General features: G+C 42.9%; 1 protein-coding gene across 1 annotated transcript; it reads right to left on the bottom strand.

Annotated features, from left to right (window-relative positions):
* Positions 1–1,007: 1,007 nt before the first annotated feature.
* LOC306715689 (protein kinase C delta type-like) lies at positions 1,008–19,046 on the bottom strand. The gene is made up of 17 exons (XM_079186138.1): positions 18,867–19,046; positions 10,016–10,143; positions 9,493–9,765; positions 7,151–7,319; positions 6,076–6,107; positions 5,887–5,972; positions 5,425–5,554; positions 5,189–5,289; positions 4,980–5,064; positions 4,647–4,759; positions 3,584–3,757; positions 3,279–3,370; positions 3,075–3,137; positions 2,823–2,961; positions 2,496–2,684; positions 2,220–2,348; positions 1,008–2,078 (listed from the first exon to the last, which is right to left on the bottom strand). The coding sequence occupies exons 2-17, from the start codon at positions 10,122–10,124 to the stop codon at positions 1,920–1,922; spliced, it is 2,043 nt and encodes a 680-aa protein (XP_079042264.1). The 5' UTR covers positions 10,125–10,143; positions 18,867–19,046; the 3' UTR covers positions 1,008–1,919.
* Between the last annotated feature and the right edge of the window lie 2,683 nt (positions 19,047–21,729).

The following is a 21,729-nucleotide window of genomic DNA, read 5'->3' as shown; positions in this document are numbered from 1 at the left end:
TATATCTTCCACAATAGACCAACCCTTCGGATGCCTACTACAACAAAAGAAAAAAAAATATGCACGCGTTGAGGGGAAAACAGTCGCCTACAATAAAAATGGGCAACAGAAAAGCAATCGGATCGTGAACGGCCGAAACAATTGGAGAGCCATGAATACATCAAAAGGGGGCAGGCATTTACTCCTAAATTCATTCAGTCATTTTATTTAACTGCAGAGGCGCTCTCTATATATAAGCTTTCAAACAAAAGACGGTAGGCGACTATTATAAGGAAATTAGGTTCAGTAAATAAACAGAGGGAAAAAAACACAGATGTGTTGTTTTTATTATTTCGGTATTTAAATGTGTGGGGTCATTTAATTTGTTTAAGGGTCTACAACTTCGATGCTGCATTGGTCTATGATGCTGTTTGCATAAAGGCAAACGTCTCAACTACTTGACTTGGTTTATTGCTCAGTGGAGGTCGCCGTTATTCGCCTCGTGTTAGTTATTTGTTCACTGTCCACCTCCTGCAGTCGGCAGAGGATTACTGCTGGGGACAGAGGACGAGGACAGGTCGTAAGCCGTGCGCACTGCAGGAATGTCTCCTCGCCTTTCGTCCACACGAGGAGGTGCAGTGATGTCACCTGACCACTAGATGTCAGCAAAGCCAGGCAGGTCTTTCTCTCCCTTAGGTGCCGACAAAATCCCTGCGGTACTTGGAAATGTTTTGGTGCCCTTCCAAAGCAATTCACGTTTTCTGAGGTGAGGCACTACAGACTGTGTCCAATGTCGGCTCCTTAAAATCTAGCAAACAATGTCTGGAAACCAGCAGCGACCAGAGGACCACACCATAACAGCAGGAATGCAGTGATTAGTAGTGGAATTTCTATGCTAGTCTTTACAAAATCATTTTTGTTTTGAAAGAGCGTCTACACATGAAGCCGTGTGATATACATCAGTCTCCAACACAATGTAAACGAAATACAAAATGTAATCAAGTGACACTGGCTGACGGATTTAAGAGTTTACAATGTATTTATTTATAATCAGATGTAAAAGATGAGTAAAAAAAAAAGAAAGACACCCACAACTCACATGCAGTTCATTAGAATGTACATATTAATTTTCCATATACAGCACTATTATTTTCATGTTAAAAGCCCTACATTAAAGTAACATAACACATTTCAAAGACCCAATGCTTACAGTGGAATGCCCATACCTCCCACACAAAATAACACATCCTTCAACACATATACAGGTTAAGTACCATACCATTGCTGTCCAATAAGTGGTGACAGCGCAGAAAATCAATATTAACTGCTGAGCGATTGTTTGCATGACGCTTCAGTTTGATGTCCATCAAGAAGTTTTTGACACCAAGGGTACATTCAAATAATTGACAAAATTTAAAACAGATTAATGCTTTGCGGGAGATGTGAGACTGTGGGGATGTGCTTTGAGCACCTCACATTTCTCAAGACAGTACAGTAAGTGATGGAGGAACTTATTCAGTTCTGCAATAACATTCCTTCAATTCAGAGGGATTTAAATCCTGTGAATCTAAATACAGTACATTCGATGATTTGTTTAGATTCAAGGTGTCATCACGAGGAACAATGACAGAAAAGTAAGAAAAGACAGAATGCATCATTGACTATCCCCCCCCAGCATTGATTATAAGAATCTCCCTTAATTTCCTGGAGCTTTATATTCTTTTATACACCTATACAGTTTGACAGCCGAGACAAGATTTTTGCTTTAGACGCCAGCGTACATCCTGGTTTCAATTTATCTCTCGTCCTCTGATAGAGGAACTATAAAAGTCATAGTCGAGCCCAAATATTTTCATGTTCTTGTTATCCATCCAGTTGAACTTTGAGCCCTTAGTCCAGGGCTAAGACCGTGTTCCCAAAGGAGCCATTTAGTTTTTTTTTCATTTGCTAATCATGGTTTCCATTTTGGGGTTGATGAAGGAAAAGCCAGCGAACGCTGCCTGGTCCATGGAATCTATGAGGTTCTTGTCTGCGTGGGAGAGCCGCGGCTTCTCGCTCAGGAACTCTCGGTCAAAGTTGCTGCAGTCATTGGGGGATTTCTGTGGGTGGCAGGTCAGGGATTTCAGTTAAGCGAATGTAACAAAGCACACTGAAGTAAACGGTATCCTGGATTCATACAATCATATTTACACATATTTCAGGTACCTCCATAGTTTGTTAAGGAAAAAATAGACTCATACCACTTTGGGCTTAAAAGGAGGGTTCATCTCTCTCTTCTCCAGTGCCTGCCAGTTGATGGTTTTGAAGAACGGATGGGCACGGACGTCGCCCACCACACCCAACCTGCGACTGGGATCTCGCTCAAACAACTGGAATGATGATGGAGAGAAAGAAGACAGACATTGATGAGGAGGAGTGTCCGCATTGAAATCATTTATTGTGAATAATGTAAACACCGTGTCTGCCTATGTGGAACAAAGTGTGCTTAATAATAACACGTGTATCCTGTCAGGTACCAGTTCAATGAGGCTCTTGGCCTCCTTGGGGATCCACCGAGGGTAGTGAGGGGTGTCCGACCTGATGGACTCAAACAGCTCATCCTCATCGTCGCCTTGGAACGGCGACTGACCGATCAGCATCTCGTACACCAGCACGCCGAAAGACCACCAGTCCACTGAGAAGGTGTACTTCTGTCCGAGCAGGATCTGAGAGGAGAGACGATTTCACAAAAAGACTTTAGACACGAGTGACAAGAATATATATATATATTCTAAAACATATTTCAGAATTTGATGAAAAAGTAGTGGTATGAAATGTGACATAAGCCCGGCGCTGAATCTAACCTCTGGTGCGATATAGTCCGGTGTCCCACAAAACGTGGTGGCTCTGGCGTCTCCAAACACACGCTCTTTGCACATGCCAAAGTCTGCGATCTTGATGTGTCCGTCCTTGTCCAGCATCACATTGTCCAGCTTCAGATCTCTGAGGAAAGACACAGGAAGAGATACAACTTGGAGTACTGTGGTCAAAAATCGGAAAAAGAGATTCAGTTCCCGCAGTAACAAGTTCAACATAAGAGACTGCAGACATCTTACCTGTAGATGATTCCTTTTGAGTGGAGGAACTGCAGTCCCACTATTATCTCAGCAGCGTAGAATCTGAACGTTGAAATATGCAAAACAACCATTAAAATCACAGCTTGACTGCGCTCAAGAGCTAGTTACAGATCCTCCAATGTGGAAAAGGACAGTTGCTGTATTTGCTGGCAGTTCTTTTGAGTGGTGTCCTTGTGTACTCACGTGGCTCTGTTGAGATCGAAACGGCCTTTGTCTTGGATGTGGAACATCAAGTCGCCTCCATTCAGGTACTCCATTACAAAGAAGAGGTGCTCCTGTGCAAACAACACATTATTGTCAACAAATGAGACATGAAGAGTGTGTGTGAGAGAGAATGGATTCAGACAAGGGGGGCTGGGGGTGTGGGTCTTTAACAACAACAACAATTGGGAGTTGTGACTATTGTCGCTGCTGCCTGGGTTGATTCCCCATCAGAAAACATGCATTTATAGGTTTTACTAGTAGGTGTTCAGTATCCGTGTGCTTACTTTAGACTGGAATGTGGAGTAGAGGTGTGTGAGGAAGGGGTTCTCCCAGGCGAGCTCCAGGACTCTCTTCTCCACCATGGTGCACTCCACGTCGTCATCCATGAGAACGACGTCCTTCTTCAGGACCTTCACAGCAAAGTACTGGCCCTGCCCCTTCAGCTCTGCCAGCAGCACCTGGGGTGTCAAAAGCCACGTAGAGTGAGTACTTCATCAGTGTGATGACACCAGTTTCATGGAGTACACTAATAGCAAAAGGCAAAATCAAAACAAAGAGGTTATTTATATCTCCCCCTCTTTTGGTGAGCTTACATGGACGCTGGATGTTTGACCTCACTGAAAAACACTGCCAGCAGGCCTGATGGGGCCTGGATACAGATGAAACCTTTCATCATCTGCCTCTCTGTTCTCTCAAATAGGTCAACCTTCATGTAGTGTGTATGTCTTTGTCAAATGTTGCCTAGCATCTATAGGGATTGATAAATAACCAAGCTCTTTTCTCATCTGAAAACCACCCCCCCCAACACCGATGTGAGGGAAGTCATGTAGCAGGCAGAGCGTAGATGTATTGATCTAACAAACCTCATTGATAAAAAAAAAAACAGGTACAATACAGCTAAGCTGGTCATCAATGAATTAATTATAATATGAACACAAATAAAGAATGATATCAAATATGGTTTAAGGAAGGATGATGATTATTAAGACGTGATAACATGATGAGAATCTCGTCTTGAAAATGTGTGTCCTTGAGAGCTCGCTTGAATTATAATTCAGCTTTCATCATTTCACTCTTCTTTCATGAAGATATGGAGATATGGACTATCACTGTCATTTTCATGGTCATATTTGGTAGATAATGGTCATCTACAGGGTCAAGTTTTGGGTCATTCACATGGAGACAATTTCCGGAAGAATGTTTTTTTCACCATATATGTGTTATATAATTGGCATAACATGTCTGTACAACGTTTGAAGTTTGAAGTGTTTTCCATTTTTTATGCCGACACAATCATTTCATGTTGAATTCAGGAAAGGATCTAAAGATGGGGACCATGGGGCCTACCTTGCCAAAGCTGCCTTTTCCCAGCACCTTGTGGAATACCAGGTGGTTCATGTTGAGGCGTACCCGGGTAACTGCAGGTGTGCCTGGGCTCAAGCTCTCACCTCCCTTGCTGTCTGCAATAAATGCACATTTGCACACAGAGTAAATACGTATGCAAACCTGAATGCAAAGATGCATGCAAACTCAAACAAAGGAATACAAGATTTGAGGATGTGAATAAAGTTAAAAAGACAATCACAGACATCACTATACCTATTTTACCTTTAATGACAAAACTTGATTTAAACCAAACAACTTTGCATTACAGTGTGCGCTACAATGAACCCATCTTACCACTAGAGTCTGTTGTTGCCCTATTGATGTCTTGATAGATCCCAACATCTTCTGAATTGGAGTCATCAGACTTCTTGGTTGATTTCTGGGGATGAAAAAAAAAAGTTTGCTAGAATATTCTTGACATTGCACATCAACAAGTAGTAATTTACACTTTATTTATCGCTGACTGGCATGAAATTTGTTTGCTCATTTGTTAGAGTACAAACCTGGCTGATTTGAGACAGAACCTCTGCCAGTAGTTTCTGGTTGATTCCACACAGATTGGCCACTTTTTTCTGACAGTTAGCATGAACGTTCATGCAGCACTCTGGTCGGAGGTATGAAAAATGGATTTGTCATGTGGCGACACAATGAAAGAGAAAAAAAAAAAAGTCATGGGCATGGAAGGAGGCAGGAGAAAGGCAGACATATCATTTGAAGACCGAGTATAAAAACCCATTACCTTCACATTTAAGGCCCTGTTTGAAGAGACCCCAGAGCAGACTGCCACAGTGGTCACAGAAAGTGGGGCTCTTATAGTTATATTGCTTGAAGCGATGCGGCATATCAATCTTGAAGCGCTCTTTCTGGAACTACAAGCACGCAGAGATCCATTAAAACACACAGGAAGCTGCTATATGATAATAAAGTAGACACATGTGGGACTGTGCTTTGGACAGTTGTTGTTGCTTTTGAGATTAATGAAATTCCACAGCCAATACTTATTGAATCTATATGTTGATGTTGTTTTTGAATCTGAATCAAGTTGACTCGTGGAATACAGTTTGCATTGTTTTTGAGTAAGGAAAACATACTACATGAATGATTAACGGACAACTTAATAACATCAATGCTCTAAATTTAAAGAGTGTCAGATCTGAGGTGAGGTTTTGCACCGATGTTGGAGAACATTAACTTTGCTCACCACAGTGTCCCGACTGTTGGCTGCTGTCCCAGTGCACTTGCCGATGATCATATCGATGCATCTCTTGTGGATTGCCGCATTGCATTCTGGGTGAAACAAATGAATAAATATTTTGTTAACTGTGAAGAATACAAAACGGTAAAATGTGATAAAAAAAAAATGCAGATAGCGTTTAGTGAAAACACTCACGTCTGCACTTGTAGCCTTGCTTGTTGAGCCCCCTGTGTGGGGAGAAAAAGGAATGTAATTACATTTTTGTAAAAGGGGTGAGATGAAGCAGAAAAAGTATTTTCCTCGGCCATTACTAAGAAAAATATGGCTGCTGATATTAAAGCAATATATCCAGAATGGTTTTTCAATAGTAGGCTTGCGGTTATGACAGTGATGTACTGTAGCTAGCCTGCAGATAATTGCCAGCAGTAAAGCGTCCTTTATGCAACAGCTACCAAACTACATCTGTACTTTCTGCAAACTCTTCTCCAAAGTATTATGTAAGTGCAAAAACAAGCAAAGGAACAGCATGGGACACTCCTTACTGGAGTTGGCACAGCAATGACTCATGGGTTATATTTGTTAACAGCATAACTGGAAGATATTTTACATGTTAGATCATGAGATTGAAACTTTTATATCTAAAAATGGTCAGATGATAATTGGCCAAAGAGTCACACACACACACACACACGCACAAAACTGAAGAAAACATCAGATTTCTTTCTGCCTGCCTCTAAGTGGGATATCGTAGTAGTAGGAGCTTGGTTAGTGCTGCCGACTTAGTTGGAAGGCAACATGACAGCTTTGTGGGACTTTGCGAGACAGAGACTCATTCTCACAATAGCAGTCCTGCTGCTGTTTCTCCCATTACAAAACCCCCTCACTGCTCCATTAAGGAAACTAGAACCGCTACTAATTGGTCTTTTGAGACTCACCCGTGGGGGGGCTGGACTTTTCTTATTGGACAACGGATGTTTTTTTGTCTCATGTGGTACCCAGAGAACATACAGTAGGTGACAGCTTAAATGGTCTGGAATTATCAAAGCTGTGCCAGTGTAATATTGTGTAATATTGTGTTATATTATTGCAGACAAACAAAATTGTCTGCTTATGGATAAGTCGTGCCCAGGAAGAGGCGCATTGGAAATTACTACCATATTCTCTCCCTAGAATGCAGCAGTTATTAAAAAAAAAAAAAAAAAAAGCTGACGGTCAAAGTAAAAGAAGCATTTGATGACATAATAGTGACAGATGTAATGTGGCATCTCACCAGACAAACTCTCTGCAGACAGAGCAGAAGGTGGGTTGGCCGAAGAAGGTGGCGGTAAACTCGTGGTTCTTGATGATGTGAACTTTGGCCTGCTTGAACGCTCCTCTCCTCTTGGTGAGGGTCGTGAGTCCATCCTCGCAAGAATCCTTCACTGATTTCTGACACGACGCTGAGGGGAGAGATTGATTTACAAATCAAACTACTGTATTCACATCGCTTATGTTTTTCAAACAGCTTTAAAGTGCAGTATTATCCAAATACACGTTTTATTTATTTCCAAAGAAAAAGAAAAATGATGCAGCGAGTTGGAATTATTTAACCACCCAAATCTTTTACAATCTAGCTGATGAGCTTTATTGACGTTGCTTAAATGACGTCACAGTGTTTATTATCACATATTAGTCATCAGCTCTCATAGCCGAGGGCTATTTAGTCAAAAAGCCCTACTAGCTATAGAAGAGAGCCTCCGATGCTGCTGCTAAATGCGGGGTAAACACAGAAAAATACCATCTTGTATCAGCGGCTTCGACTGACGCGGGGTGGGGTCAAAAGTCACCCAGAGACCACAGCAAAAGAGGCGTGAGAGAGGTAAACAAAGAAGGCGGACAACTCGGAGAGAGATCGGGAGGGTAAATGGGTGGACGGGGGTGAGGGAGAGAAGAGATAGAGGGAACACTTCATAAAAGGAGGAGCCTTAAAGGGACAATAGATAGACAAGGAAAAGTGGGAAGAGTGATGAGGAGAGCGAGATAAACTAATTTCCTCTCTGCCACTCTACCGACAAGATGTTTATGTTTGGAAAGCGCGTCAGTGAGCTGAGCCAAGACGGTGGGAGTGAGAGTGAGGGCAAGAGAAAGAAGGCAGACAGAGCTGAGGGGTTGTTCACACATGCCTAAAAATACTCCGGGCCGCTTTTCAGGAAACCTGTGGAGTGTGTAGGAGGGAGCTGATGGAGTATGGGGCCTAACCCTCATAACAGCAGACGCACACCACTCTCATGACCCTCTCCAACCCTGAACAGTAAACCCCGACTGTGCTACTCCCACGCAGAAATTCCCCCTTTGAAAATCTCACTCGATCCCACTCCCATGTTGGCAGACAGCAGTGACGGCCATAGACGAGGTTCCCTGTCTGGGGGTGGTGAGCTAGCGGTCGCCACACTGCTGGCCAGTACTGCTCTGCTTAACTTCCGTTTCCTACAGCTGAAGTGAAACTAAAATAGGTTTTTGGAAGCAGATAATGACGGATATACGATTTTGAACTCAAGCTGCCAGTGAGAGATCATTTGAGATGCTGTTCCGATATCTTAAAGTTGCCTTATCAAACCAAAACATCTCAATAATTCCCCCGCGATTGCTACATTTTTAAAGTACTGCCTACAGTATATAACCTAGAAGGACTGTGATAGTGCATTGGCTATATGGCCACATCTGTAGTCAGCTGACAAGCTTAACTTGACACATGTCAGCATGCGGATTAACACTTGGCAGTTTGAGGCAGGCAGTTTATTGCAGGGCAGTTGGCCCGGAGCATGACGACTCCACACTCTCCAGAGAGGTCCACAATAACTAACATGTTTAGCTGTGGTTGTGTGTGGAAAGTGCATTGAAATGAACACTAGATAGGGAATCATCTCCGCAAATAGAGGGCACATAGAGACACTGAAGGAGAGTGATTTGCTGTGGATCTACACGAGTGTGGTTGGAAAGGGGGGGGGGGAGCGAAAAAGAGAGGGGGAAGGGGATCTGAGAGCTCTGGTTACCCCACTATATTCCCTCCCCACATGTCCCAGCACTCCCTGGTGGTCTAGTGGTTAGGATTCGGCGCTCTCACCGCCGTGGCCCGGGTTCGATTCCCGGTCAGGGAACGAGCTTTTTAATACAGAGTATTGGCAAATTCGAAATTAGAGTGGTAGAGTGGTAGGGTCCTAAAACAACACGCAATATCTTGGCTAAATTTGAGTTATTTCACATGGGAGATGTATGTCTGTGCTGCTTCAACCAGTTTCAACTGGGTTGGGCTCATCGAGAAAAAGGTGATGCTGTGATGTCGCATATTTTCAAAAAGGATTTAGCAATATTTTAATCCAAGTGTAATGACAGTTGTGGAGTTGCTCTCTGAAATTGCTGGGCCACTGTCGCTTTAATCTGATCAAACCGCACCCACATGGTCCTGCTTAAGCAGGTTAGAGTTTTAAATGAAATACTCTTAACAATTAAATATCAAAGAATGTTTTTTCTCTGAACTTTAACAGACTTATTCAGTCATACATATCCAATGTTAGAATAATACGAAAGAGTGCAAACCAGGCTTCCAGAGGCTTTAAGATGCAGCAGTTTTACCTGCATCAGTGTCCTCAAGGTAGAGCTGCACAGCCATCTGGACCCTCCCTGAAGGTTGCAGGTCCAACCAGAACTCAGCACGGCCGCTGGTCTTGGACTTCTTACAGCGTTCTGCCAGTACAGACAATCCAACCGTGGCCTTGGCCAACGGTTCCTCGGCACTCTGCATGAGGACCACTTCTAAGACTCGCCCCTCAAAGATGTGAGCATCGAAGGTGGACTTCCAGGGTGGGTACATGGTGGGCTTCCTCTGGACCAAGGTCTTTCCTCGCTCTGCGAAAAAACGATCAGTGGCATTAAAACGTTTGTCTTTTACTCTCTCAGTAAAGTCTCAGCAGCGGAGCAATTAATGCACAAAGTGGCTGGAGGTGCAGAGTTAGCTTGTGGATTTGTGAGCTCAGCAGATGGTGGCTGTTAAAGCAATTGAACTTGGGACGTCAGGTCTCGTTGCTCGCTGAGGAGCTCCCCTATCTAGGTAAAATTATGACTGTTTGTGTGTGTGTGTGTGTGCGTCTGTGCATACCTGTGTTTACAGACTCTTTCATCTTGATGGCGCAGATGGGAGGTTCAGACAGAGGAGGCAGAACGCCCACGTCATAAGCATTGAAGGCGATACGCAGGAAGGGTGCCATGGTGACTACTCACCTAAACCTTCAAGGAAAAAAGAGCCACAGTTAGAACGTTGCACACACAATATGTTCAGAGGAGCGAGAGAGAGTGGTATGCACAGATTGTAAAGCCCATTGAGGCAAATTTGTGATTTGCGATATTGGGCAATATAAGTCAAATGTACTTCAAATGACTTGACACGCAAGTACTTGGATTGCTTAAGTTCTGCACTCAAAACAAGAAGGAAGAGAGTCTGTGCCCAACGGTGTCTTCAGATGCGAACCACAGAGGAAGTTTCAACTTAAGTCACAACTTTGGAAACTACCTGCCATTAATGAGGAAAGAAGAAATTGACTCATTCCTTTCATCCTGCTCTCACTTCCTAAATCAAAAGGATCATATTTCATATAACAGTCTCAATGTTAGGGTATAAGACAAATAAAAGGGTAAAAGATAAGCAGTAAAGTCTCTTTGCCACTTTAAAGTTTTTACATTGATGTCTCTACTTGTCTTCTAGACTAGCATCAGGCCAAATTTGTAAAATGCAGGATTAGATCTATTACGCTGACAAAGACAAATGACCTAATTCAACTCATTTGTAAAAAGGTTTTTTTGATGTATTATTTGTGCTAAAATGTATTCGTTCTTAAAGAGTTCTACACTTAATTTCAAAAGTGACCAGAACTGAAACAGAAACCACAGCTTGCAAAAGCGTCCGCCCGCTTGCTTCATCTAAGCTGAATTGCTCCACTGACAGATTTGTTCAGCACTCGTTTCCATGAATTTCATCCACTTCCTCTTAAATTGCTTCATGTGGGGTTTGAACAGCAGTAATTCTTAACCCGCCCAGCTGACCTGGTCCATTCTATACATTTCTAACACAACTCAAGTGGTGTGGCAGAGACTCTCTACAAAGCAGTACAAAGTGTTAATGAATGGTTTCTGCAATGGAACTGCAATCACAATCACTTACTGAACCGCTCTTGTTGTCAAAGCTGTTTCACACCACACATATACGCGACATCACAGACTAGAAGGACCAAGACGGCACATCATCAGCCCACATCCAGAATCCTAAAGCAGCAACGAGATCCCACAGAATTCCTCCACGCTGCACATTTCGTGAGCTTTTAAGTTCCTTAACTTGATCTCTCGTGGCTTCAGTCTCTTGCAACATTAACATAATCTTGGTTTAATGGTCGCTTCTGCAACACGGCACACCTGTGATCTCTCATTTTACTACACGATGGTGTTGAGCTTCCCTATGAAATGGTATTTCTATACAGTAATGCACAGAAACATGTCCTTCTCTCACATAAAGTCCTGGGCAGGAATGTACTGCATCCCCCCCCCCCGTGTTTGCTTTCATAATTAATCATCCATAAAGGGATGAGTTTTGTTTGTGTTCATGTTCACATTGCTGAATGTCAAGCTCAGGTCCTGAGTGACTGAACCGGTGTGTGCTGTGAAATATTTACATGAACGCTGCTCAGCCTACAAAAGGTAGACACAATGATTATTTGAGCTGAGTGACACTCTAAATGCAGAATGTTAAGAGAGAGAAAGCTTTCGGTTCTCAAGAATGTTCTTGCTGTGATGAAAGGTTTTTGAAAGTGGAAACCTTGTCTCTAATTCTCCAGTTTTTTTTCTAAATCACTATGTGGAGCTGCTTAGCGATACAAGACGTGACAGCACTGAACAGATCTCGGGTGTTAATGTATGTGCAGCAGTACGAATGTGTGCAGCTGAACATGGTTCTTGATAAACCGACTCAGGATATGTAGTGTGTAGGAGGAATTGGGGAGGAATTAGCCCCCCTAACTGCTCCAAAAGTCAGAGGTTACTCAGTAGCCAGGAAATAGGTGAAAGAATGTCAAACAGTCCAGTTTACTGTAAAGTTAACATGCTACCAGAACGGCACGAGAACAAAGTCTTTGACTGTAACTTTTTTCTGCAACAAATAATTTGAAATACAGACAAGCAATTTTCTATTTCAAAGACTTTGGAGGAAACCTCCAACATCTCCACAGAAAGAAGCCTTCAGCCAGTTCATTCAAACCCAGGACCTTTGTGTTGTGATGCGACAGAGCAACCACAGAGCCATCACACCACCCTGTATTGTTCCAAAACCACAAACCCCTGCCCAGGTTTAAGTGTTCAAGACGGACGATAAAAGGAAAACTTTAAAAGGCGCTGTCATAAGTCAAAGGAAAACTGGACCAAGACAAAATTGGAGCCCATTATTAAGCTGAAGAGATTTTTTTTTGGGATAAGGCTACTGTGATAGAGAATGCAAGTTGGCTACATCTTTACATCTCTTAGCCAATTACATTTTGGATACTGTGCATTTTCAGGAGAATGACACGTCTCTTGTCGTTGCTGTGTAGTCTTTGAGTGACCCTGCTAGCCTAGTCGCAGATCGAAAAACTCCTAAACAAGCAACTGTTTGAGTGAGGTCAGGAGGGTCCAGAAACCATTCCGAGCTCTCATAATACAGCCCACGCATGCTCACATACAGACAGACACAAAAATAATATTAATTACAGTTATTAAGTTTGCCAGACGTGAGACACACACTTAGACATACATTTTTAGAGTCCATTTCCTCTCCACTTTACACACACACACACACACACACACACACACACACACACACACACACACACACACACACACACACACACACACACACACACACACACACACACACACACACACACACACACACACACACACACACACACACACACACAAAGTCTCTTATGTAGGCCTACACATAGACAGGCATTGCCACAAAGAAAAGAGAGCCTTGTTTCTCCAGAGAGAGTGGAAAGAATGAGCACATGCAATCGGGGAAGGGGTGGGTAGAGTAAAAGAGCAGAAGGGAGGGAAAGAAAAAAACACAGTGGAAGGCAGGCCAGTGGCCATGAGGAGAAATCAGACTCAATGATAGAACCAGACTTGCCTTCATAAGATACAGCCACAATGAAGTCAAGGACCAGTGAGATGGATACTGCTCACGCGTGTGTGGCCTCAACGAGCTTTAGCTACTTCTAAAGGCTTTTGTCCGAGACTGAAATGACTGCAAAGTATCAGTAAATGTAACGTGTCATTTAATGCCACTTTGACTTGACGAGAACATCCCTGTCACCCGTTTCATCAGCTCTGAGGAGGTTATATGAACTACTTAACTTGTAAAACATATGCTTTCAGTGCAATATATTTCAGAATCAGCATTTAATAATGACAACCTCAAGTTATTCATGTGATGAACAGGACAGCAGAACCACACATTTTAGCAAGTAGATAATAAAATAAGTCGATTATTACACAACATGAAAAGTGACCTTTAGTAGGAATGATGTGAAAGCAATATTCCAGTACACTGCATGCATTTATGCAGCGCATTGCTGAGATGCGTGACTGTCTACAATAGATAGACTCATCATCAAAGTCATGTTCTGTGAAGCACCACAAACAAGTCAAGGGTTTGGTATGTGCTGAGTTAGTATGTCATTTAGCGGAACAAGTGACCAAGCAGGTCCAGCAGGTTGAGGAATTTGTTTTGCGCGTCAACCTTTAAATCAGTAGGAATGAACGCAGACAGGTACGACTACACAGAGAGCAACAACGGAGTTTCCTTCCTTCCTGCAGCACCTTGAATTTTAAATTGACTAGGAAATCTTCAAATCAAAAAGGAAGAGAGTGTTAGATTACTAATATACAGTATTAATCCTCTCATAGAGCCACCTGCAGAACAGCTGAAAGAGATTCAGTCTCTCTCTACAGTGTGAATGTTTGGCAACACAGCACGGATGAATGTTTAACCCCTTCGCTACATAATTATAAGGAAGGCTTCTTTACATCAAAAAGAGTACACATTGCATGCATCTATATTGGGGGAACAGTGTGGAACCTGGAGCCCATTCCTTACTCTACAGTCCCTCAATTTAAGGGAAAATCCAACAGGACAACACTCTTAAACATGTAGAAAAGGCAACCAGTGTTTATGGGCCGACAGTGGGATGTTCTTGACTGAACAGTGAAGTCAGTTACCCGACCTCAGTCCAACTGAGTATGTGTTTACTTCGCCAGGCTCAAGGCGAAAAGCCCCTGAAACAAGACGTGAATATGGCTGCAGTACAGGCCTGTTAGAACATCGCCAGGGAAGATACCAAGTGTCCACTGATGCAAAGGAACCAAATACTAAACATTATGATTTAAATTGAGTTGATGGTAACTTGTCCGATTACAGTATGTCCCCTTAAATTGGGAGTCTAAATGTTAAAAGGGCTACAGTTCCTACATTGTTTATGTGATGTTAAACACCCTCAGTGCACTGGAGTAAGAGGCAACAGAAATGTACAAATACTTGGTGACAGCACAGCACTTTTAGACTGTATATCTAGAAGAACCAAAGGCAGCAGTGATGTTTTTTTTTAACTATAGAAGACATTCAGGACTAAAGGCACTGAGACCTAAACATGGACACATACCAGACATTTTGACTTGTCATAGGAGGAAACGCACAGGTATAACAATAACGATTGGCTCAGTTACAGTAAGTGTCAATAGAACTCTCAGTACGTCATTCCAGTGAGTCAGCATAGCATGAAAACGGGAATGCAGCCATTAGCAATGTCGTGGATTACACCTGTGCATTTTCTTTTACTGTGACGTGCCCAAACTGTCCGCAGTGAAGAAAGGTCTATTTCAAGTTTTAATACCCATGTTTAAATTCTGCTGACCCAATACCTATAGGCATTTTGTCATGGAAGATGTCAGTGAACATGTCACAGATGGAAAAGCACAGGTCTTAATAAAAAAACATTGGCTGTATATTATTTGGCTGCTTCGGTTTCAGGGTTCTGGTATTGTGTATGCTGGCACACTGTCACAGGTTACGGAGACAAAAAAGGCCATCGTTAATGTTATTACTAACACCTGACTGCATCATTATCCTCACATGTGTTTTCAATAGAGGTTCGTTAGGGCGCAATGGGCCTGTGAGAGAGCTTTGTAAAAAAAAATAAAAAAAGATCTCTGCCTCAGTAACAGAGGAAGACATTGAGCGATGAAAACTGGCCTGACAGGAAGCTAAATAAAGCTAGAATATGAAAAATATAAGACACAGCTAACAGATCAACTTATTCTGACAATTTCAGTCTTGCAAAACCACAAGTCACAATCACAATCGCTCCGAGAGTGTGTGTCCGGTTTCACTGGTGGTCATGACGAGCACAACCAAGAAGTGTTTGACACATTCCCGTACTGTCTGTAACATACACGGTGATCAATATCAGGAAACACGGAGAAACGTGAAGGACGAAGATGCACCCCATGTGCTCAAAACCCCTTTCAGTTGAAGAATTACAAACACTTTGGTTTCCTTATCCTCCCCTTATTCCAGTTCCTTCAAGAGACTGTGCTGTCAACACACAATGACGAGAGAGAGAAATGGTGAGTGAAAACTAAAAGAGTACCAGGACAGCCTGGCTGGACGGAGCTGGGCCAGGCGTGGCCTCGCCTGGCAAATTAGAGCTGAACAAACACGCTCCGCACGATTGTAATGTACCTGAACAAGCATGGCCAGCGTCAGCCAGTCCACACTCGCACCTGAACCTAATAACCTGGTTGGTGTGTAGCTGTGTGAATAAACATCTATTGGATCATGAAAGTGCTCTTTATGATATAGCTCAAACAAAAACAATCCCTCCGCATTGGAAATCAAACAGTGATCACGGAGAGGGATTGTTCTGAACTATGAAAGCGCTGTTGATTGAGGGCATCTGCTCTGTATACTAGAAAAGGACATACTGTACCTCTGTCAAGTCTGCCCAATCCCCTACATTTACCATTTTAATGACTTTCAGTGGTTTTGTATCTTGCTGGAGGTAATAACATGAGATAGGGTAACTTTTTGAGCACAAATAATCACTTGATTTTTCTTATTCAGTCCCGATTTTGAAGAATTCGCTCAAACAAAGCAACGTAATTCTCACAAAAACCTGCTTTAATCCACCAGTCTTTGGCTGAGCCACGGTGGCATGTATTATTACCGCATTAGCACCGCCTCGAAAGCACATAAGTGTACTTGTGCGCGTGCACACGCTAATAACCTTGAACAAAGCGGCCTTTAATGAATTTTCGGTGGGGACTGGCTTGAAAGAATCAAAGCCTTCCTTTCTTTCACTAACCAAGGTTAATGTTACACACACACACACAGAGGTCATGTCAACAGACGTAGTCAGATGTTGTCTGGAGAGACACCAACACCTAGAGGCAAAAAAAGAAAGTCGCCCCCCCCCCCTCTTTCTCTTGCACACACACACACACACACACATCAATCAGGACAAAGTAGGACAGGAAAGAAAAGTGAGATTTGAAGGAGAAAGAGACCAGAGCAGACATTGCTGGTTCAAGGTCAGAGTCAGATGAGTAGCTGTTGAGATAAATTAATTCCAGTGATAGTGTTATAATTTCACTTTATGTCTAAGACCAAATCAGCACAAGCTGTTAATAATTCAGACAGACAGTTTTTCTCTCCTATCACTCAGTTTGTTGGCACACTGTCAAACCTACTATACCAGCATGGAATGAATCCGGCTTCTACTCTATGTGTGTGCGTGTGTGCGTGTGTGTGTGTGTGCGTCTCCTCTCCACATGCATTAAGAGCGGTGTCCATTTCTGCCTCGCTCACAGTTCACAAAGCCTTGGTTAAGACAGACAAAATAGCATCTGAGCAAGGAGAGCAGAGCAGGATAGCATGATGTTGAGTGTGTGTGTGCGCGTGACAGAGAGAGGTCTAGTGACAAGAGGCCAAGGACAAGTAGCTTAACTATCATCTCCCAGTGCTGATTTACCAAATGCATGCCAAACTGCTGTGTTTTCTGTGAGTGTCTGCTGCCTGTGTGTGTGTGTGTGTGTGTGTGTGTGTGTGTGTGTGTGTGTGTGTGTGTGTGTGTAGTTCTGCATAAACAGCAAGTGCTCTTTTAACGAGTATCATGTATTGTACATTGGAACAGAAGTGCTGCAGTATAGCTACTGTCCCTTTCATATTTTAATGGCACATAAAACAAACTGTTTATAGTTTCTGTTTTTTATGCTATTGCCAAAATGATACTTAGATGATACTTAAAAAGTACTGGATCAATACCCAGCTCTGAGTGACTAGTTGATGGTTTCGGTTGATGGACTTTTTATTTGCCGTACCTATCTGAGCTTCCTTGACTCTGCAGTCCTGCCTTGCAATAAATTATGAATTATTCTGACACACAATAAAGCCTAACAGCAATCTAAACATTGTCTAAATTAGTCGGGCAAGTTTTTTTTATACCCGTCTTGTACTATCGAGGGGATCAGTGCTGGAAGGGTAACTCCTCACTGAGCAGATGTCCCAACCGCGTCCTCCGAGCAGCTCATGAAGCCTCAAGCCAATATTGACACATCGGTAACCGCAGGCAGATGCAGGCAGATAGTGTTACCTGCGCTCACAAAAGCGGCATCGCCTCCAGAAGATAACAACAGGATACAGGGTCTTGCCACAAAGGCAGAAATGTGTTGTAGTTTGTGACACAAGTCATTTTTTCGCACGCGATGGAAGGAATATTTCAAAATAGGATAATGTGTTTAGAGTGTCTGGGGAGCTGGCCAGTTATGTTGTCTACTGTGGATTCACAAGGCTGAGATGTTTACACCCACAAGTGTTCAAACAGAGACTTATTTAGTCATCCTGATGACACATGGCACTTATTTCCGTCGCCACAAATAGTCGGAGTGTTTGTGTTTTGCGGCCTGCTTCTCAATCATTGACTTTATCCAGAACAGGTGATGAAGGATGGTAAGGGTGTTATGCAATGGAAATTTGAGTTGCTACACTTGAGTTGCAAGGATGAGGGCTTTTGATATGCATACTGCACATGGACTACAGGCTCAGCTGAACTAGGCAAACCGGCTCCAGTTCAAGTTAGGCCATGTTGTGACTTCATGTACAGTGAATCTTAATGTGGATTGTCAGTATGTACTCCCTGTATACAAACCGGAATCACACAAAGGGACATTAGAGTTAATGTGTTTCAAAGGAAAGATTGTCCCCTGTTATATAATAAAAAGGTAACATTTAAAAAGGGTGATAAGGACTTCATTTAAATGTTGTTGTTTTTTTATTTGGCATGTGTTCATTGTGGTGGTCGCTCGCATCTTAATGAATGCCATTGTTTAGCCCCATTTTGATTTTCAACAAAGTTTACTTCACTAAAAAAAAAAAAAAAGGACCTCTCTGTTGCCATAGAATACAACACTTGGCGAGACGGATTTATGAAGCAAACACACTGGTTTCCCAGTGTTATATATACACATAACATCATAATATTGCTTCCCCCAGTAGCAGGGGGAGACGCGTTAAGTTGTGTCACACCAACCCGGACCTGCAAAGCACAGAAACATGGCTTTCTCTTACGTAACTTTACAACTGAAACACGGCGAGAGAGGGAGACATTCTTCGACAGTAACTCCTCTCATTCCCAACAGACAGACAGTCACATTACTTCTACTAACGATGCCAAACGAGGTTTTTGCAGTCGCGCTTCGCTTCTTTTACGCGACAAAAGCACGAGCCAAAGCGCGCCCACAGTGTTAAACAGGCAACTCCTGGCACGTAGTGCTTTGTAACCAAGTGCTGTCAAACAACACAGTGTACTTTTTGCCCCCCCCCAAAAAAAAACACAATGAAGTTGAACCTCTTCTCGCACCAAACTGTGACTTACCTCTTTCCGCCGAGCTGGAAAAGTGTCTTTGTTTGTCGCGGGTTTTGAGTTGGGTTTTTTTGGAACCGCGGTTCTCCCGGAGGATTGACTTCAAAAGAAAATCTTCACCAGCGGTTTAAGGAAGTGTTCAAGTCGTTACTCAAGCTGTTCCTTCGTGCCCCCTCTCTCTCTCTCTCTCTCTCTCTCTCTCTCTCTCTCTCTCTCTCTCTCTCTCTCTCTCTCTCTCTCTCACTCCGCCTGTGACTGACTTTGTACTGCAGCTCAATGTGCGGAGCCGTTTGTGTGTGACGTCAGCCAGGTGAATTCCCAAACATACACACACACGCGCACACACATGCGCACACACACTCTTAACACACAGAAGTGAGACTGTATGGTTTAGTAGTGGTGAAGTCACAAGAGGATCGGTGTTAAAATGCTTTGAGCTTGTTATTTACATGTCTGACAACATTGGAAACCTGATATTTTACATTTAGCCACCATATCATGAGTTAGGCTAAAGCTTTGTTTCTTTAAACCCTTGCCTTGAACTTGACATTGTGGAGACATATCCGTTTTTAAATGCAAACCATAGAGGTGGATGTGACGCTCTGCAGTTGCACATTGAGTGTTAATATCCCCCAACAATGTTTATTCCCTCAGGTAAAACAACAAATAATATATGTCAGGAGAAACAGGAAATCAATGCAACATGTATGCTCAGATACACAATTGTTCTGGTCTCTCTCTCTCTCTCTCTCTCTCTCTCTCTCTCTCTCTCTCTCTCTCTCTCTCTCTCTCTCTCTCTCTCTCTCTCTCTCTCTCTCTCACAGGCACAGACAGGTTCAGGGAGAATTCAGTTATAGGGTTGATCCCAACAGCCAAGCTTCTCTATATTGGCCCTGCCCACATCACCTCCACACAGACATCCACGTGGTGCTGAGTCATCAGCCCCCACCCACCACAACTGTATGACTATAAGAGAGAATGGGCCAGTAAATTTAGACAGCCTGTCTCAACTCCTAAAGAGCTATTTATAGCTACAAAAAGCACACAACAATGAGGGGCAGAATAGGTGGCAGGGTTGAATGCTGAGAGAGATTTCTGAGTAAGACTATGGAGTTACTCATCATGTCATCACTACCACACGTATTTGGGGCATGGGACAACAACTGAATAGATTTTACTACAAAAAAAATCTCCCACCACTCAGAGAGCTTTGGCAACTGGACATTCACTTGCTGTCAAGCATATGTTACAATTTAGTAATTCCAAGATCACTCAAAAACTATAATTTGTGATTGTGACAAAGAGTATTAGCCTATTACTTCCCCACTAATAATTTACCATGTTAGCCAGGTTTCCAGTATCTAACACACCCAAACATCCAATAGAAAAACGTACAGAGCCGTGACAGAAAAACAAGTCCAAGTCCATTACTTTCATGTCCTGGGAAAATGTCTTATCTTTACGGATGACCTCATGCTGCACCAGTAGTTGTAAATAAAAAGTTCCACCCAATAAACCTATCACAGACTTTCAATCAGTGACCCCTGCCCTCCTCTCCCATCAAATAAACCTGCCCCTGGCTTTAAACTTTAGTGACTCCTCCTTCAAGTTTTTCCCGCACAGCATTCTGGTTCAACAGGAACTTCATCAAATATGGGAAGCAAGACTTTCTCCTTAACATGAGCAAATACAAAAGCATTTTGTCACCATCACCACTTTCTGAAGGAAGACATGTAGGACAGAGAGACACATATTAAGCTATCTGACAGGAATGAAGTTCATTTCTCGCTAACACCTGGGGTTGCAGGAAAGCCTAATTAGCCTGTGCAGCTTTAAAGTTTAAGTCGTGGCATCGTTGTCTGCTCTAAGGATTCCAGCTTGAGTTAGCTGACTTTGAAAAGGGAAAAAAAAAACGGACTGCTGTAGAGTCTATGTGGGTTATATAATGTTACTGTAAGCGCACCAGTAGCATGACGTGAAACAGCAAACTGTATGAAACTACTTTCATTGCTTGATACTTTCCCTTTGAATTAGACCAGTATCCGGGCAGGGGACCCAGACAGTTCCTGTTGTGATGGCCATTTCTGCCGACCCGGCAGTGCCAGGGCAAACATCAGACTGAGTAATGAGAGGAACAAACAGAGGGAGGGTGGGATGAAAAAAAACAATCTCTAAAAAGAAAGGAGAGAAATAGTCCTTTCATCAAGAGACATGCCACAGACTAACTCTGCCTTTCCTCATCTGTCCTCATTTACGTCTCCTTCTCTCTCATCAGCTGTTATTCGGTTCCTTGCCTTTCACAGTCCCCTCCTCTTTCCCATGCTCCGTTTTCATGTTGCCAGGCTGATAACTGCATGTTTGTAGACAAAGAGAAGCTCATCATTCTAACATTTGGCTCGCGGGGTGCTTTATCGCTCTAACAGCAGCGTAGCCTCACTCTCCTCACTTTCAAAGTGACTTTCCTCTTTAGTGGTGATAAAAGAACGTCTAAAAGTGTTCGTGTTGTCTCTGCTTTAAAATGTCGTTCAGATAACACCCTGAGCTGGGATATAAGCAGGGCTTTGGTGCATCCTGTTGTGTCCATTAGTGTGCTCAGCTTCTTGTGAGTATAGAGCATTCTACTAGAACAGAGATCAAATGGACGACTTCCCCTTAAAAGAAACCCTCACCTCAAAGTTGGGTCAGGTGTGTTCATAGTATTACGAAGGGAAATGCTCAACTGCCTACGTTGGTGTTGTCATGTGGGCCGCTCAGCCTGGCAACACCGGCTCCTTTGACATGTATTGCATACAGTTAAATCTCACACACCCTCTTTGCTTTTCCTATCGATTACTTATAATGATCTCAGTTTGATTCTGAACTTTTGTGACTGCAT

Source organism: Pholis gunnellus (genome assembly GCF_910591455.1).
Source record: "Pholis gunnellus genome assembly, chromosome: 3".
NCBI classification, from domain to species: domain Eukaryota; kingdom Metazoa; phylum Chordata; class Actinopteri; order Perciformes; family Pholidae; genus Pholis; species Pholis gunnellus.
Note: the sequence above shows the minus strand (reverse complement) of the source record. Positions and strands in the feature narration are given on the sequence as shown.